Source organism: Oncorhynchus mykiss, chromosome 3 (genome assembly GCF_057628025.1).
Source record: "Oncorhynchus mykiss isolate SJ-2025 chromosome 3, ASM5762802v1, whole genome shotgun sequence".
Lineage (NCBI taxonomy): Eukaryota > Metazoa > Chordata > Actinopteri > Salmoniformes > Salmonidae > Oncorhynchus > Oncorhynchus mykiss.
The window spans coordinates 11,936,632-11,955,803 of NC_143024.1; the positions used below are offsets into that span (position 1 = coordinate 11,936,632).

Below are 19,172 nucleotides of genomic sequence, written 5' to 3' on the forward strand. Positions count from 1 at the left end.
TGTGTGTGTGTGTGTGTGTTCAGATGTGACATGCTGACATCTAGTGGATTTTTGGGCTAGGCTGACTTTTACTTTAAAATAATAATAATAATAATTAACTGGGCACTAATTTATTCATCCTCATAAATAAACAAAAAAGCTATTATTGAAAGTACTTTTTGTTAAAGGCCCAGTGCAGTCAAAAACATGATTTCCCTGTATTTTATTTCCAGGTTGGAATAATACTGTGAAATTGTGAAAATTATGATAATGCTCTTTTAGTGCAAGAGCTGTTTGAAAAGACCGCCTGAAATTTCAGCCTGTTGTTGTGGGATGGAGTTTTGGTCTGCCTGCTGACATCACCACGTGGTACATTTGTTGACGTGATACATTTGTTGACCAATAGGAAAGAGAGTTCCAAACCTCTCTGCCAATAACGGATCGTTTTCAGTTTTCTCCTACCCACTCAGACCACTCCTAGACAGTCCAAGCAAAAATTGTTGTTTGAGGAATTTCTCTTCGCTAAGAAGCTATCTTTGTTTCTTTTTGACAATTTCAATAGAAAACAATCACAGTTAGGTACTTAATTGTTGGGGATAGATGATTTAATATAGAAAAACGGCCGTATTGGACCTTTAACGATCAAGTTATAATATTTACTCATCATTGGCCCTATGTTGACATGTGGTCGAGCCCCGCTGCCGCCAGATGGCGCTATTATTCCTCACGTCTTTTGTAATTGCCACGTAAGGAATAATCGCGCCATCTGATGGCAGCAGGGCTGAAACAGCGTGACACAGTTCATTCGAGAAATGACGTACCTCACAAGGGGCGCGCATGACCTTTTGGACTGAAATATGTAACGCAGGACTTAGCGGAACAAATATCGCCTACCGAAAAGGAAAGTAAGTTTCTTCTAGCTGTTCAGGTGACTATCTTTCAAACTGGGAGCAACTTGGAAAACGCTTACGGAAAACTGTCAAACTTCATCGACGGAGAATACCGGTAATATGATACTGAGTTGTTTGTTGCAGTGGGATTTTATATATAAATATATATATATTTTGTACAGCCTGTTATAGTTTTCCACTTCCATAAAACAACGTTTGTGTATGGCGCAGTAATAGTTATCCACAGCCGTAGTTTAGTCGACTAAACTGATCCTAGATCTGAGCTCATGAATCTTGTAACAATGAAATCTTGCCAGTGAAAGTTATTATTGGTAGAAGGATGCAATTGCGGCCCCCAATTAGGGGCGTTCCTGCATCTGCACATCTCTCTTAATATAATATACAAAAGTATGTGGACACCTCTTCAAATGAGTGGATTCGTTTTTTTCAGTCACAAACATTGCTGACGGGTGTATACAATCAAGCGCACAGCCATGCAATCTTCATAGACAAACATTGGCAGTAGATTTTTTAAATTTAACTAGGCAAGTCAGTTAAGAACAAATTCTAATTTACTATGACGGCCTACCGGGGAACAGTGGGTTAACTGTCTTGTTCAGGAGAAGAACTACAGATTTGTACCTTGTCAGCAAACTTTCGGTTACTGGCCCACCGCTCTAACCACTAGGCTACCTGCCGCCCCCATAGAAAGGCCTTACTGAACAGTTCAGTTACTTTCAACATGGCACTGTCATAGGATGCCACCTTTCCAACAAGTCAGTTCATCACATTTCTGCCCTGGTCAACTGTAAGTGCTGTTATTGTGAAGTGGAAACATCTAGGAGCAACAACGGCTGAGCCGTGAAGTGGTAGGACATAAAGACCACAGAATGGGACCGCCAAGTCGCAGCGTGTATAACATCTCTGTCCTCAGTTGCAACACTCACTAACGAGTTCCAAACTGCCTCTGGAAACAACATTAGCACAAGAACTGTTCGTCAGGAGTTTCATGAAATAGGTTTTTATGGCCGAGCAGCCAAACCTAAGATAAACATGCGCAATGTCAAGCGTCAGCTGGAGTGGTGTAAAGCTCGCTACAATTGGAAATGCATTTTCTGGGGTGATGAATCACACTTCACCATTTGCCAGTCCTACGGACAAATCTGGTGGATGCCAGGTGGATCTGGTTTGGTGGATGCCAGGAGAACGTTACTTGCCCGAATGCATAGTGCCAAGTGTAAAGTTTGGTGGAGGAGGAATAATGGTCTGGGTCAGTTTTTCATGGTTCGGGCTAGGCCCCTTAGCTCCAGTGAAGGGAAATATTAACTCTACAGCATACAATGACATTCTAGACAAGTCTGTGCTTCCAACTTCGTGGCAACAGTTTGGGGAAGGCCCTTTCCTGTTTCAGCATGACAATGCCCAAGTGCATAAAAGTGAGGTCCATACAAAAAGGTTTTTGTCGATCGTTGTGGAAGAACTTGATAGGCCCGCAGAGCCCTGACCTCAACCCCATCGAACACCTTTAGGATGAATTGGAACGCCAACTGCGAGCCAGGCCTAATCGCCCAACATCAGTCCCGGACCTCACTAATGCTCTTGTGGCTGAATGGAAGCAAAACCCTGCAGCAATGTTCCAACATTTAGTGGAAAGCCTTCACAGAAGAGTGGAGGCTGTTATAGCCGCAATGGGGGACCAACTCCATATTAATGCCCATGATTTTTGGAATGAGATGTCAGACGAGCAGGTGTCCACATACTCTTGGTAATGTAGTGTACTTCTAATGTTTTTATTTTATTTTTTTAACTAGGACTCCGGTACAGAGGCGGGCGCTCCAGTACAGTAGTTAACAGTAACGCACCATAACGTTGGATGCCAAACGTTGATAAACCCCACAAAAGAGGCGGGTAGCAGAGACAAAGAGTGACAGTGTCCTTCATCCCGCCTGACCGGGACTGTTTTCCCGCAGTGCTGTTAACAACGGTGAGGGCAGGCGTTAGCGAAGCCGAAGGACACTGGGTTCTAGCTAGCTACCTAGGACTCCGGTACACATCAGGCGGGATAGGTAGCTAGCTAACGATAGCTAGGACTCCGGTACACATCAGGTGGGGGCGACACCCGTAGCTCGTAATGATACCGGAGCTCCGAGCCATGCGTTGAAATCGCTAAGCAGCTAACTTCGGAGCAGTGTGCGAAAGCATGTGTCACTATCATCAATGACGTCAGAAGCTTATTTTGATCATGTGCTTTTCCACACCATGTGTTGCAAAATGAGAGATCCCACTGATTTGGCCGTGGTCGCTGCTTTCAAACACTGACCTGGACACAGCACTTACAAATATAGTCAGGATTTGGACAAAAAGTTTCACCTGACTGGTAGTTTAGCAGGTAGCGTATGGAACATTCAGGGACGTGAGGGATCTGAAGTCGAAACCAGTTGAAGGAACACAATTTAGAAGGGGAAAAAAAGTGAAACCACACTTTCTGCTCAGTTCAAATAAATTGTTTTATTTAGTACAATATAATGTTCTGTATTCAGAATCCTAAATAATGCCACAGATTCTGTTTGTTTTTTAAAATGTATTTTTAACAGCTGATGTTACTAATGTGCATTGTGAACAGACAATGAAGCTCCCAGTAATTTACCATTTTTCGGCACAATTTGGTGAAAGCGGCGAAGCCGTTATCCAGCTAACTAGGATAACGTTACCTGCACAGATGGTACCAGGTTTGCCAGATCTAGCTCAAATGTAAAGACCAATGACACATGAAAACCTGCACAGATTGAACCAGGGTTGCCAGATCTAGCTCAAATGTAAAGACCAATGACCCATGAAAACCTGCGCAGATGGAACCAGGGTTGCTAGATCTAACTCAAATGTATCGACCAATGACCCATGAAAACCTGCACAGATGGATGCACCTGCACAGATGGATGCACCTGCACAGATGCTATGCTTAAGCAATAAGGCACGATGAGGTGTGGTATATGGACTGTACTTAGGACACAGCCTTTAGCAGTGGTATATTGGCCTTATACCACAAACCCCCTGACATGCCTTAATGCTATTATAAACTGGTTACCAACATAATTAGAACAGTAAAACGTTTTTGTCATTCCCGTGGTACACGTCTGATATACCATGGCTTTCGACCAATCACTATTCAGGGCTCAAACCACCCAGTTAATAATTGTAAATATAACCTGGGTGGTTTGAGCCTTGAATGCTGATTGGCTGACAGCCGTGGTATATCAGACTGTATACCATGGGTATGACAAAACATTTATTTTTACTGCTCTAATTACGTTGGGAACCAGTTTATAATAGTTTATAATAACCAGTTTATACTGGTAACTAGTTTATAATAGTTTATAATAACCAGTTTAAACTGGTAACTAGTTTATAATAGTTTATAATAACCAGTTTATAATAGTTTATAATAACCAGTTTATAATAGTTTATAATAACCAGTTTATAATAGTTTATAATAACCAGTTTATAATAGCCTCTGGGTTTTGTGATATATGGCCAATATACCACGGCTACGGGCTGTATCCAGGCACTCCGCGTTGCGTCATGCATAAGAACAGCCCTTAGCCGTGGTATATTGTCCATATACCACACCCCCTTGTGCCTTATTTCTTAAATATATCCCGTTTGCGCATGTGGATAACTATATAGATAAATCCAACAGGAGAGTTTGAGTGATGAGTATTGGATCTCAATCTCTGTGCTAGAAACACTTGGATTATCTTCTACAAATGAATGTTAGGCAATTTTCTGGCAATTGTGCAGTTATTATGTGCCGGATGTGAAGACTACAAACTGTTATTATGAATGGCCTATTTTTGAGATTGACTTGTTATTTCAAGAACTGAGCAAGAGTAGAAACCCTTCGCTTGATATGGTTATCCATAAGAAAGGTGACATTAGAATGCAGTTTATTTTAAACCACCTCTGAGCAGATGTATCTAAAGAGCTCTCGTGTGCCTAAAGTCATTTTCCAATGCTTTGTCGCCGTTATATCAGTTCTAGTGTGTTTAATGATTTATGGGAAAAGGGTGCCTCCATAATGACCAGTCTAAATAGACTTGGTAAAAAGTTGTCACGACGTGCTTGTGTGCTGCTCCGTCTCCGTGTCTCTGCTGCCGGACTCTCTCAACCAGCGCTCTCCACGTACACACACTCTCAACCAGTGCTCTCCACGTACACACACTCTCAACCAGCGCTCTCCACGTACACACACTCTCAACCAGCGCTCTCCACGTACACACACTCTCAACCAGCGCTCTCCACGTACACACACCCCTCCGGTCCTCTCACTCACTCACTCACTCACTCACTCACTCACTCACTCACTCACTCACTCACTCACTCAACTCACTCAACTCACTCACTCACTCACTCACTCACTCACTCAACTCACTCAACTCACTCAACTCACTCACTCACTCAACTCACTCAACTCACTCAACTCACTCAACTCACTCACTCACTCAACTCACTCAACTCACTCAACTCACTCAACTCACTCAACTCACTCACTCACTCAACTCACTCAACTCACTCACTCACTCACAGCCTTCTCACTGCCTGATAGTCTGCGGCAGCAGGTCACAGTGAAATATATTTGTATAAGAGATATGCCATGGCGGCCGCAATGCGATTTAGAAGTATCCCAAAAACCCTCCACCCGCGACCAATACATTTTCACATCGTTTTCAAAGTAGCCCAATTTGCAGGAAAATGTCAAACATGGCAACCATGGATGGAACAATAAATCAGATAGTTGACAGGATGTATAGATATGAAGCATCCGGTTGGTGTTTACCTTCACTGAGAGGAAGCCCTGTGGCCAGAAGTGGCTCTTGGCTCTGCACACCTCCTTGCCTGTTCTGCCCACTATGGTTCATTTGGAAACGACAGGCTCTGATCTGTCTTGGGTTAGTTATCACATTATTTGATACCGGCAGACAGTGCCCTTGGCCCCTGAAAAACTCTGACTCTGACTCTTTTGACCCACATTGGAATCGCATTGACAATCAATCAGGGGAAATCCAGAATATCAAGTGTCACACAATAATTAAGATGGCATGCTCGAGGGGGGGGGGTTTATACAGGAACCAATGGCATGCTCGAGGGGGGGGTGTATATGCAGGAACCAATGGAATGCTCGAGGGGGGGGCGTATATGCAGGAACCAATGGAATGCTCGAGGGGGGGGGGGGGGTGTTTATGCAGGAACCAATGGAATGCTTGAGGGGGGGGAGTTTATGCAGGAACCAATGGAATGCTCGAGGGGGGGGGGCGTATATGCAGGAACCAATGGAATGCTCGAGGGGGGGGGGGGGGGGCGTTTATGCAGGAACCAATGGAATGCTCGAGGGGGGGGGCGTTTATACAGGAACCAATGGAATGCTCGAGGGGAGGGCGTTCACATGCAGGAACCAATGGAATGCTCGAGGGGATGGCGTTCACATGCAGGAATGCCCCCAAATTGCAGGCCGCAATCACACACTGTTGGACAGTTCTTGTGAACAGTCTAGATAAGAGCGGGACGGGGAGGGACACCTTAAAGTTGTACCACTGCCCCACTCGCTTCCCGTAACCATAGTTCATTTTTAGTTACGGATCAACAGTCACAGGTTATTTTTGGTTATATTATTTTGAGCTCTTACATTGTAATGAATAGCACACTGCTGTTTGCTTATCATTGTTCTAATCTAGATAGTTTGCTGAATCATGGCTCCCTCCCTCCCTCCCTCCCTCCTTCCCTCCCTCCCTCCCTCCCTCCCTCCCTCCCTCCCTCCCTCCCTCCCTCCCTCCCTCCCTCCCTTCCTCCCTCCCTCCCTCCCTCCCTCCCTCCCTCCCTCCCTCCCTCCTTCCTTCCCTCCCTCCCTCGTGATGCACAGTTATTACAGGGTGGATAGAGTGTTCCCTGCTCCAGTATCTGTGCATTAGAGATGCCTCTAAACTGATTCAAACTCCCATTAGGCAGCTCTGCAAGCGAGTTTACCAAATAGGGAGTTTAGCTCAGCAGCTGTGTTCATTTCCTGCCGTTACGGCCTGTATGTACTTCCAGAAAGGTCTAAATACAAGCAACCAAAAACAGGTCATTTTCAGCACCTCCAATGTATTGAGATGTTGTGTACTTTCTGTTTGTGGCGGTGTGAGTGCCGATGTTGTGTACTTTCTGTTTGTGGCGGTGTGAGTGCCGAATATGCATTTATTTTCCTTTGCTTGTAAATTTTTATTTCTACCTTTTTTGAAGTACAGACCGGCCATAACGGGAGTACATTATGATATTTGGTGAGTAAGGAACATATCTTGACATAATGCTTGCAGAGCTGTCTAATGGGAGTTTGAATATGAGCTTCCTGGGCGTTAGAGAGGAGAACCATCATACTCATTGTCGACATCTCTAATGCACAGATACTGGGGCAGGTATCCCCTAGGGATACCAGGATGGACTTTGGTCTCCTTTTAAAACCCCTTTTTAGATTAGATGATGTACTCTTAAAACCTTTACCATCCTAACCTACTGCGATACCTACTAGGATCCTAACCACCCACCTGACTAGGTGAAAAATCGATGTGCCCTTGAGCAAGGCACTTAACCCTAATTGCTCCTGTAAATTGCTCTGGATAAGAGCTTCTGCTAAATGACTAAAATGTCAAAAGTAACCTTTGTCATTCGTCATCGTGTGTCTCTGTCTCTAGTGCCCTGTTTCTACAGTCCAGACCAGATCAACACTTCTTGAACCCCTGTCCCAGTGAGAGGAACAGACCTAGTGATGTCCCAACCTGACAGGAATATCTATTCTTCATTGGAGGGGGGCATCCAGCCCCCAAATGTAGGCTTTGGGCAGCCAAGCCCACCAGGATATGGGATGACCTTACCCAACACGCAGGGAATGTCGAACCCATTTGGGGGGCCAGGGCCTGCTCCAGGGGGGATGCCCTTCCCCACGCCTGGGGCATTTGGTCAGCCCATGTACTCCCAGGGTCAGGGGAACCCAGGATATGGGATGACCTTACCCAACACGCAGGGAATGTCGAACCCATTTGGGGGGCCAGGAACTTCTCCAGGGGGGATGCCCTTCCCCACGCCTGGGGCATTTGGTCAGCCCATGTACTCCCAGGGTCAGGGGAACCCAGGATATGGCACTGCACCTTACGCTCCCATGCCTGGGGCCTACGGTCAGGGCTTTGACAACCCAAATCATGGTGAGTACTTCAAGTGTTAAAGGGATAGTTCACTCAAACTATCTTTTAGTATTTTGTTCATTAGTCCACAAAATGATGCATGACAGCAGTGACGTTTTCAAGATGGAGCACTTTTAGTACGAAGCAAAAACTATTCATTAATAGATAGAAAGGGGCATTGGAAGTGTTTGTGGTCTGATGTATGTTATCATTCATTGATAGATAGAAAGGGGCATTAGAAGTGTTTGTGGTCTGATGTATGTTATCATTCATTGATAGATAGAAAGGGGCATTGGAAGTGTTTGTAGTCTGATGTGTGTTATCATTCATTGATAGATAGAAAGGGACATTGGAAGTGTTTGTGGTCTGATGTGTGTTATCATTCATTGATAGATAGAAAGGGTCATTGGAAGTGTTTGTAGTCTGATGTGCATTGCATTGAGTCTGTCTTTTCTCCCAGACCCAAACACTGGTTACCACAGCGATGATCAACCCCCAGCCTTTAGTGACAATAGTTCCTTCTCTCTTGGCTCTGGACTGGACGACAAGACCATAAGACGAGCCTTCATCCGAAAAGTAAGGGACAGCCTGGACGGCAAGAGGCTCCAAATCAGGACCTCAAGCAAACTTCAACTAAAGATAAAATATTAACTTAAGATAAAATGGCTGTACATGCATCTGTATAGCCATCATAATAATCAGACAAAATGGTTGTACATGCATCTGTATAGCCATCATAATAATCAGATATAATGGTTGTACATGCATCTGTATAGCCATCATAATAATCAGATATAATGGTTGTACATGCATCTGTATAGCCATCATAATAATCAGATATAATGGTTGTACATGCATCTGTATAGCCATCATAATAATCAGATATAATGGTTGTACATGCATCTGTATAGCCATCATAATAATCAGATATAATGGTTGTACATGCATCTGTATAGCCATCATAATAATCAGACAAAATGGTTGTACATGCATCTGTATAGCCATCATAATAATCAGATATAATGGTTGTACATGCATCTGTATAGCCATCATAATAATCAGATATAATGGTTGTACATGCATCTGTATAGCCATCATAATAATCAGATATAATGGTTGTACATGCATCTGTATAGCCATCATAATAATCAGATATAATGGTTGTACATGCATCTGTATAGCCATCATAATAATCAGATATAATGGTTGTACATGCATCTGTATAGCCATCATAATAATCAGATGTAATGGTTGTACATGCATCTGTAAAGCCATCATAATAATCAGATATAATGGTTGTACATGCATCTGTATAGCCATCATAATAATCAGATATAATGGTTGTACATGCATCTGTATAGCCATCATAATAATCAGACAAAATGTCTTCAAACCGTTTTTTAAAGAACAATCCCCAGAGTCCACGTAGTTGGAATTCTAGTAGTGTATATATCCTGTATCTAATAGTCTCTGTCTCCTTGTCCACCTAAAGGTCTTCATGGTGTTGACCGTCCAGCTGATGGTAACATTCTCCTTCGTGGCTGTCTTCACCTTTGTGGAGGAAATCAAAGTGTTCGTCAGGGCCAACACGTGGACCTACTGGGTGTCCTATGGCATCTTCTTCGTCTCTCTCATCACCATCAGCTGCTGTGGAGAGTTTCGTCGTAAACATCCATGGAACCTGATTGCACTCGTAAGTTAATAAGACCTGTCTCATTTCAATGGCCCTTATTACCATTCTATAATGATATACTTTATGGGCCTGTTTTCTAAACTCAGATTAAGCCTTTACCTGGACTAAAAGCATGCTTAATGATGAATAGTATGCGTAGCTATACTTTATGGGCCGGTTCTGTACATTTATCTAATTGAAGAAGAAAAATGATGTCTTATTCACTATAAGTGTGCGTTGAAATGTGCACTTCTACATAGAAAGTTGCATAAGTATTGTTGAAGTTGTAAAAGAGGTTGTATGACTCTCCTTGCCTCTGGTGTTTCCAGTCCATCCTGACCCTGGCAATGTCCTACATGGTGGGGATGATAGCTAGTTTCTACGACACTGACTCAGTCATCATGGCCGTGGGCATCACTGCTGTTGTCTGCTTCACCGTGGTTATCTTCTCTCTCCAGGTCTGTATCCATCTCTCTCTCTGTCTCTCTCTCCCTCTATCTATCTCTCTCTCTCTCTCTCTCTCTCTCCCTCTCTCCCTCCCTCTGTCTCTCTCCCTATATCTCTCTCTCTCTCTATCTCTCCCTCTATCTCTCTCTATCCATCTCTCCCTCCCTCCCTCCCTCTATCTCTATCTCTCTCTATCTATCTCTCTCTATCTCTCTCTATCTCTCTCTATCTCTCTCTATCTCTCTCTATCTCTATCTCGCTCTCTCTCTCTATCTCTTCTCTCAGTTCAACATGTCATAGGGTTATCAGGGTTGACAGTGTATTCCAGTCAGTGACAGAATTAAAGGTAGACTCAGAAAAATGACATTGCCATGAGCGAGAGGCAAGACTTCGCTCCCACAGTCACACACAGTATCTGTGCATGGGTATGGGTTCACTTCACACTGTTAGAGCGTGGTAGGTACGGGACCAAAACAGAGGGGGAGTTGAGCCTCACTCTTCGACGCTCTTAGTTGGGGAAATGTATGAATTATACTGTTTACTTTGTGCACCTACGTCATATCGCTGAGTGTACCTTTCAACAGCATTTCTATGGAATCAAATGTAACAGGAATTGAACTGGAATTGACCCTGACCCTGCCATCATAGATTCTGGCCCTGTTCGGTGAGGCTAGTGATGGTACTGTCCCTGTTCAGTGAGGCTAGTGATGTTACTGTCCCTGTTTAGTGAGGCTAGTGATGGTACTGTCCCTGTTTAGTGAGGCTAGTGAAGGTACTGTCCCTGTTTAGTGAGGCTAGTGAAGGTACTGTCCCTGTTTAGTGAGGCTAGTGATGGTACTGTCCCTGTTTAGTGAGGCTAGTGAAGGTACTGTCCCTGTTTAGTGAGGCTAGTGATGGTACTGTCCCTGTTTAGTGAGGCTAGTGAAGGTACTGTCCCTGTTTAGTGAGGCTAGTGATGGTACTGTCCCTGTTCAGTGAGGCTAGTGATGGTACTGTCCCTGTTTAGTGAGGCTAGTGATGGTACTGTCCCTGTTTAGTGAGGCTAGTGATGGTACTGTCCCTGTTTAGTGAGGCTAGTGAAGGTACTGTCCCTGTTTAGTGAGGCTAGTGAAGGTACTGTCCCTGTTTAGTGAGGCTAGTGATGGTACTGTCCCTGTTTAGTGAGGCTAGTGAAGGTACTGTCCCTGTTTAGTGAGGCTAGTGATGGTACTGTCCCTGTTTAGTGAGGCTAGTGATGTTATTATTGTTTGACAGTAAATGAGATTCACCTCATTGGCTAATCACTAATATGTCCCTTTGTCATTCTTCCTGACCCAACCTCCGACCCCATACAGACCAAGTATGACTTCACTTCCTGTCACGGTGTGCTGTTGGTCTGTCTGATTGTCCTGTTCCTCTTCGGCTTCCTCTGCATCTTCATCCGCAACAAGATCCTGGAACTGGTCTATGCCTCGCTGGGCGCTCTACTCTTCACATGCGTAAGTTCTTGTCACAAATGCCACCCTATTTTCTTTATAGTGCACTACTTTTGACCATCGTAGTGCACTATTTAGGGAAGGGTGCTATTAGGGATGGATACTAAAATCTCTTTCTTTGGTAATGATCTTGATTATCATAGGTGGTGTCTCTTCCTGTAGAAACTATACTGGCGGTGGTAGTAGGGCAACGATTTAAGTATTCATGCAAGTGCTTTGATTGATGGGCCCTGGTCAAAATAATGCAACATATAGGGAACAGGGGGCCATTTTGTACACAGACTTAGTCATCATTTTGCATGTGTTGTCAGACCAAATCAAGACCGTATCTCACTGCACATGTCTTGCTAAATAGAATGAGTAGAATGCTAATTGTAATTGTGATAATAGAATGAGTAGAATGCTAATTGTAATTGTGATAATAGAATGAGTAGAATGCTAATTGTAATTGTGATAATAGAATGATCATTGTTTTGAATGTGATTGATTCCAGTTCTTGGCTGTGGACACTCAGCTGCTGCTTGGCAACAAGGAGAATGCCCTGAGTCCAGAGGACTATGTTTTTGCTGCTCTCTCCCTGTACACTGACATCATCAACATCTTCCTCTACATCCTGTCTATCGTTGGAAGAGCACGGAACTGAGATATTCCTCTAAAGGAACCATTGAAGGATGAAGGAGTCTTTTTACAGGAGTTACCAATCTGTTCCCATATCTAGTACAACACCTGCTACACGTTGTTTTACGTGCCTATGTCTCAGGTGAACACTGCTGTCGCCTGTCGTTCTAAACGTGGTTCCCTCTGTGCTTTTAGAGCAGTGGTTCCCAAACTGTGCCCCCCCCCTAGCGAACTCAGTCCGGCGTTGAACTTACTCTTGAAAGTTGTAATAGTAGAATGCACAAGGTGACATTTCTAAATTGGGTGGTGCATCATCAGTTCCTCTTGTCAGCATAGCAAGTAACCCTGCTTGATAGTACTCCCTCATGTTCATTGTGCTCATTTTTACCACAATCCAGACTGGTTTAAATTGTGTAGTGTGAATAATTAATCATATTTGAATTCAATTTGTTTTGTGATATTTCTGATGTTTGTGAGTCTTTGCAGCTGTATTTGTTGATATTTATTCAATTAAAACTGAATTGTGATCTCTTCTTTTTTCTTTTTTATCAGTGCTGATGGTTACTGGATGCTGTTAAATTGTTTCTAATAGTGTATGAATCATGATTATGCACTTTGTGATATGATAATTTTTTTTCTAAGCCAAAAGCATGAATGTCAGTTTGTTAATTATATTTTTCCAGACATTTGTGCCTAGTTTTCAGCTTTTCAGTCGGGATAGAAATGGTGTGAGAAATGATTTCCCCTGATGCAATGCAAATGTTGAGCATCAAGAATGACGTATAGCCAATCTGTTTAGACATCATAAAGGAGATTCTATAATTATGTTCGATGTGTAATTATGACACCGGTGTCAAGTTAAATCGAACGTTTTGACACCCTATTATGATGCTATTTATAACCTATTTCATTTGAGGATTTGATTTATAAGACAGGCGGAAAGGGTCCACAAACTTGCGGGTTGTGTCTCAATTGTCTGAACGCCTGAAGTAGGCGCTTGGAGTCGGAGAAGTGTTTCTGGGTGGTTATGGATACAGAGGGGGGCGGTGCGTCATTGCGCTTGGAGAATGAGAAACTGCGGTACGAGAATGACAATCTCAAAATAAGGCTTGGTTTGATGAAGGAAAACTTTGACCTGAAGTCCAAACTGCAAACCTCCGCTCTAACCAGCGATACTCTCAGGGAATCGACAGGTAACTGTTCAAGTATGGTTTACGCATTGCAATCTCCATCTATGTGGGTGATGGTGGTGCGTGTGCCGCTCTTTGTCACTAGAGGACGTCCAAGACATGTGACACGTCCGGACCGTTAGAATTAATAAGCAGGGTTGGAAAAACGGAAACATTGGAATTGGATTTACACTATACGGCGTGAAATTAAATGTAATTAATCCTAACCCTGCATATCAGTACTGCCATGCAGGTCCTAGCAAAGCACCAGCTAAAATATTGGACATATAATATTAAGGGTGGCAGATAGCCTAGTGGTTAAGAGCTTTGGGCCACTAACCAAAAGGATGCTGGTTCGAATCCCTGAGCTGACTAGATGAAACATATGTCTGTGCCCCTGAGAAAGGCACTTCACCCTGTAAGGCGCTCTGGATAAGAGCATCTGCTAAATGACTATCATTTAATAAATGTATATAGCTCTATTCATTACATAAAGAAATCTCATAGTGATGTAAAGCAACAACAAACAACAACAAAAACTATTTAAAAACAACATTAAGTTCATGAGTTGATCTAAGGACAAGAGATTGAAGGTTGAGAACGTTCATGGTTCCATTGTTTAGGCGTTGCCAGATCTTAAAACGCCTGGATGGATATTTTACCTATCGACTAACCAAATCATATGTTATAGCAATCTGTCAGTCGATGACCTCACACGCAGCCATTGGTTGATGCATGCGAGGTCTCAGCAACCCATGGCTTGAGTGAGATCAGCAGAGGGAGGATGGGGAGAGCATATATATTGGCTTATTATTTTTGCCTGGTGTCTTTTTGTCTCCATTTGTCACCCTTTTTGCATTTAGAATTGACTCTGGTGTGAATTTCCACAGGCAGGAACACAACTATTCAGTGGCAAGACATCGTGGACGAGGACAGATTCAAACATGAGCTGCATCAATCGGACAAACATCCTCACAGAACGTCTTCCCCGGTTAACCTGGAGTCCTACACCAAGAGCTGCATGTGCACAGACCCACGAGAACATGAAGAGACTGCAAGCTGTTCTTACGTCATGTCTCAGAAGGTGAAAGGTGTGTGAAATGGTCGTTTGCTCATTACAATGTTGTGACATGATCCTTAAGAGAAAAATGTTAGTCAGAAATTGAATCACCATTCTGTATCAACTGAGCTGATTATGACAATATTGCAATAGCAGAAGAGCATAGAAAAATATGTATTCAAAACTATTGTATATTGTATAGGTCCCAAATTGCACCCTATTTCCTATATAGTGCATAACTTTTGAGTAGGGCCTATAGGGCTCTGGTCAATAATAGTGCGCAATATAGGAAACAGGATGCCTTCTGGGATGTTGTTTAGAATAGGAACATTTTGTTAAACTAGCTGTGGATGAATGTTGATGTTGGTGTAATGAGGTCTATTGAAGTAATCCATGTAGATTCAGAGATTGGTTCTGTAATGGTGTTTATTGATTCAGATCCAGAGCGGTTGTTGGGGGAGATAGCCTTCCAGCTGGATCGAAGGATCCTGTCCTATGTGTTCCAGTGCCAGAACAGACTCTATGGGTTCACTGTGCTCAATATACGAGACAAGATCATTCAGGTGTGTGTGTGTGTGTGTGTGTGTGTGTGTGTGTGTGTGTGTGTGTGTGTGCGCGTGCGTGCGTGTGTGTTGTCCTTTGTACAAAAGGCAGACATTCCAGTTTTTGAATAATAAGAAAGTTGAACAACATTATTCTTTCCTTCTGTCAGCTAAGGGATAATAGACTAGTTGAACAACATTATTCCTTCCCTCTGTCAGCTAAGGGATAATAGACTAGTTGAACAACATTATTCCTTCCCTCTGTCAGCTAAGGGATAATAGACTAGTTGAACAACATTATTCCTTCCCTCTGTCAGCTAAGGGATAATAGACTAGTTGAACAACATTATTCCTTCCCTCTGTCAGCTAAGGGATAATAGACTAGTTGAACAACATTATTCCTTCCCTCTGTCAGCTAAGGGATAATAGACTAGTTGAACAACATTATTCCTTCCCTCTGTCAGCTAAGGGATAATAGACTAGTTGAACAACATTATTCCTTCCCTCTGTCAGCTAAGGGATAATAGACTAGTTGAACAACATTATTCCTTCCCTCTGTCAGCTAAGGGATAATAGACTAGTTGAACAACATTATTCCTTCCCTCTGTCAGCTAAGGGATAATAGACTAGTTGAACAACATTATTCCTTCCTTCTGTCAGCTAAGGGATAATAGACTAGTTGAACAACAGGGTGTGGTTGTGTGCCATGTAGATATTTCAATCATTCACACACAGATGGAAATCAAAGCCTCCCGAACCGGTTTATTCCCAGGTCAAAATGGTTTTCCATTTCCTAAGAAGTTCATTCCAAATCTGTTCTAAACAAATGTGTAAGAGAGAGTTGGATAATGACATCTACAGTATAACTGGATTAGAAACTCTACAGGCTAATCCCCCACTCCCATGAGACTGTTCTGCGTCCCAAATGGAACCCTCTGAACTATATAGTGCACTACTTTTGACTGCGTGTCTGTCCCAAATGGCACCCTATTCCAAATGGAACCCTATATGGGCTCTGGTCTAAAGTAGTGCACTCTATTGGAAATAGGGTGCCATATGAGACTCACAATCTGTGTTTCATTCAAACTAAAGGCTTGACCCTCCCCCTTTTCCTCAGGTGTCCACACACCCTCTGACGGGGAAGGTGGACGAGGGCTACAGGCTCCAGCTGTCCCAGCGCTACACTGAGCTGATGGCCAAGCTGAAGCAGCTGGGCTATAGTATGACTCTCCACCCCCCCTTCACAGAGTTCATCATCAACACCTACGGCATCCTGAAGCAGAGGGCCGACTCATACAGCGCCCGGGAGCTGGGATACAACAGGTGGTGATGTAGTCCCTTCAGGGTACCAGCTCGGCTGTGATGTCAGCTCAGCTTCCCTGCCATCAGGTTGGAGGTGTCAGACAATTACTGTAAAGGCTGCACTGCACGCTTCAGGAGGAGTTTCATCCCGGGGGGGGGGGGGTTTATCACCATGAATCATTAACAATTCTATGAAGCTTCCTCCTATATGTGCAGGTGTGGGGGGGGGGGGGCTGTTTACTGTTGTTTGTTTGCTGCCATGTTACAATGTGGTTTATGTAATGTGTGGTTTGTGTATGTAATGTGTGGTTTGTGTATGTAATGTGTGGTTTGTGTTTATAATGTTTGTGTATGTAGTGTGTGGTTTGTGTTTATAATGTTTGTGTATGTAATGTGTGGTTTGTGTATGTAATGTGTGGTTTGTGTATGTAATGTGTGGTTTGTGTATGTAATGTGTGGTTTGTGTTTGTAATGTGTGGTTTGTGTATGTAATGTGTGGTTTGTGTTTGTAATGTGTGGTTTGTGTATGTAATGTGTGGTTTGTGTATGTAATGTGTGGTTTGTGTTTGTAATGTGTGGTTTGTGTATGTAATGTGTGGTTTGTGTTTGTAATGTGTGGTTTGTGTTTGTAATGTGTGGTTTGTGTATGTAATGTGTGGTTTGTGTATGTAATGTGTGGTTTGTGTTTGTAATGTGTGGTTTGTGTATGTAATGTGTGGTTTGTGTTTGTAATGTGTGGTTTGTGTATGTAATGTGTGGTTTGTGTTTGTAATGTGTGGTTTGTGTTTGTAATGTGTGGTTTGTGTTTATAATGTTTGTGTATGTAATGTGTGGTTTGTGTTTATAATGTTTGTGTATGTAGTGTGTGGTTTGTGTTTATAATGTTTGTGTATGTAATGTGTGGTTTGTGTATGTAATGTGTGGTTTGTGTTTATAATGTTTGTGTATGTAGTGTGTGGTTTGTGTATGTAATGTGTGGTTTGTGTATGTAATGTGTGGTTTGTGTATGTAATGTGTGGTTTGTGTATGTAATGTGTGGTTTGTGTTTATAATGTTTGTGTATGTAATGTGTGGTTTGTGTTTGTAATGTGTGGTTTGTGTTTGTAATGTGTGGTTTGTGTTTGTAATGTGTGGTTTGTGTATGTAATGTGTGGTTTGTGTATGTAATGTGTGGTTTGTGTTTGTAATGTGTGGTTTGTGTTTGTAATGTGTGGTTTGTGTTTGTAATGTGTGGTTTGTGTATGTAATGTGTGGTTTGTGTTTATAATGTTTGTGTATGTAGTGTGTGGTTTGTGTTTATAATGTTTGTGTATGTAATGTGTGGTTTGTGTATGTAATGTGTGGTTTGTGTTTATAATGTTTGTGTATGTAGTGTGTGGTTTGTGTATGTAATGTGTGGTTTGTGTTTGTAATGTGTGGTTTGTGTTTGTAATGTGTGGTTTGTGTATGTAATGTGTGGTTTGTGTATGTAATGTGTGGTTTGTGTATGTAGTGTGTGGTTTGTGTATGTAATGTGTGAGCTGTAGTAGGATTTTCCTCTTGTAGGACAATAAACAACAGTCTAATCTCAACAGCCCGGACTTCCTCAGGAGAGTAGTTATCAACGCAGCCCCCTCCAAACTGCTGAAGGATCTCCTGCTGCTGTTCAGTTGCCTCTCTTTCATGGCCAGGCAGGACGGCAAGCCCCTCTTCCTCTGGTAGACGGGCTGGGAACAGCTCTGGTCCAGGGTGTCACGTGCAGCTTGCTGATTCTGAGTCTTTTATAAACGCTTAGGACCAGAGCTAGACTGGGACGGCCACTGATACCACCTCCCTCCACAGCAGAGCAGTCGTCTGTGGAGAGTCAAGGTTTTACACTATAAACAAATGACTCAAACCCAACTCTTAACATGTCTAAGCTTTTATTGCTTTGGAGACAAGCGCTCTCTCATACAAACTTCACACACCCTCCGCAGACAGGACAGCTCTGCATCTCTTCACACACAGCTCTGCATCTCTTCACACACCCTCCGCAGACAGGACAGCTCTGCATCTCTTCACACACAGCTCTGCATCTCTTCACACACAGCTCTGCATCTCTTCACACACCCTCCGCAGACAGGACAGCTCTGCATCTCTTCACACACAGCTCTGCATCTCTTCACACACCCTCCGCAGACAGGACAGCTCTGCATCTCTTCACACACAGCTCTGCATCTCTTCACACACCCTCCACAGACAGGACAGCTCTGCATCTCCTGCATTGGACAATTTCCTAGTTTAGCCTTTTTTTAATTCATATTTTCCGTTCACTTGGTTTGTTGGTTGGTTGCACTGAGGCTGGCTTTGTGAGTTACCTGACATTATATTTCCATAGCAGTCTGTTTAAGTAATGTATACACGACTCATTTTCAATTACACTGAACAAAGTTTTAACAACATGTAAAATTTTTGTCCCATGGTTCATGAGCTGAAATAAAAAATCCCAGACATTTGCCATACACACAAAAAGCTTATTTCTCTCAAATTTTGTGCACAAATTTAGTTTACATCCCTGTTAGTGAGCATTTATCCTTTGCCAAGATAATCCAGCCACCTGACAGGTGTGCCATATCAAGAAGCTGATTAAACCGCATGATCATTACACAGTATATCTCTCTAGTCACCCCCAAAACCAATTCTTTCTTTGGCCGCCTCTCTTTCCAGTTCTCTGCTGCCAATGACTGGAACGAACTACAAAAATCTCTGAAACTGGAAACACTTATCTCCCTCACTAGCTTTAAGCACCAACTGTCAGAGCAGCTCACAGATTACTGCACCTGTACATAGTG

The 19,172-nt window shown here is 43.0% G+C and overlaps 2 protein-coding genes across 4 annotated transcripts; both read left to right on the top strand.

The window, feature by feature from the left end:
* The first annotated feature begins 439 nt into the window (after positions 1 to 439).
* Positions 440 to 12,816, top strand: LOC149984357 (protein lifeguard 1-like). 3 transcript variants are annotated; one of them, XM_090220813.1, is made up of 8 exons: positions 444 to 984; positions 2,681 to 2,853; positions 7,592 to 8,098; positions 8,538 to 8,653; positions 9,570 to 9,770; positions 10,079 to 10,207; positions 11,531 to 11,674; positions 12,165 to 12,816. In XM_090220813.1, exons 3-8 carry the CDS (start codon positions 7,666 to 7,668, stop codon positions 12,312 to 12,314), a joined length of 1,173 nt encoding a protein of 390 aa, XP_090076939.1. In that variant the 5' UTR covers positions 444 to 984; positions 2,681 to 2,853; positions 7,592 to 7,665; the 3' UTR covers positions 12,315 to 12,816. The 3 variants fall into 3 exon arrangements, with proteins under 3 accessions (XP_090076935.1, XP_090076939.1, XP_090076941.1); XM_090220809.1 differs by lacking the exon at positions 2,681 to 2,853 and having other exon boundaries at positions 440 to 984; XM_090220815.1 differs by lacking the exon at positions 2,681 to 2,853 and having other exon boundaries at positions 724 to 884.
* A 395-nt stretch (positions 12,817 to 13,211) lies between these two features.
* Positions 13,212 to 18,233, top strand: LOC118937417 (speriolin-like protein). Its single transcript, XM_090220823.1, has 5 exons — positions 13,212 to 13,482; positions 14,349 to 14,549; positions 14,957 to 15,081; positions 16,178 to 16,383; positions 17,937 to 18,233. Exons 1-5 carry the CDS (start codon positions 13,317 to 13,319, stop codon positions 18,061 to 18,063), a joined length of 825 nt encoding a protein of 274 aa, XP_090076949.1. The 5' UTR covers positions 13,212 to 13,316; the 3' UTR covers positions 18,064 to 18,233.
* Positions 18,234 to 19,172: the final 939 nt, after the last annotated feature.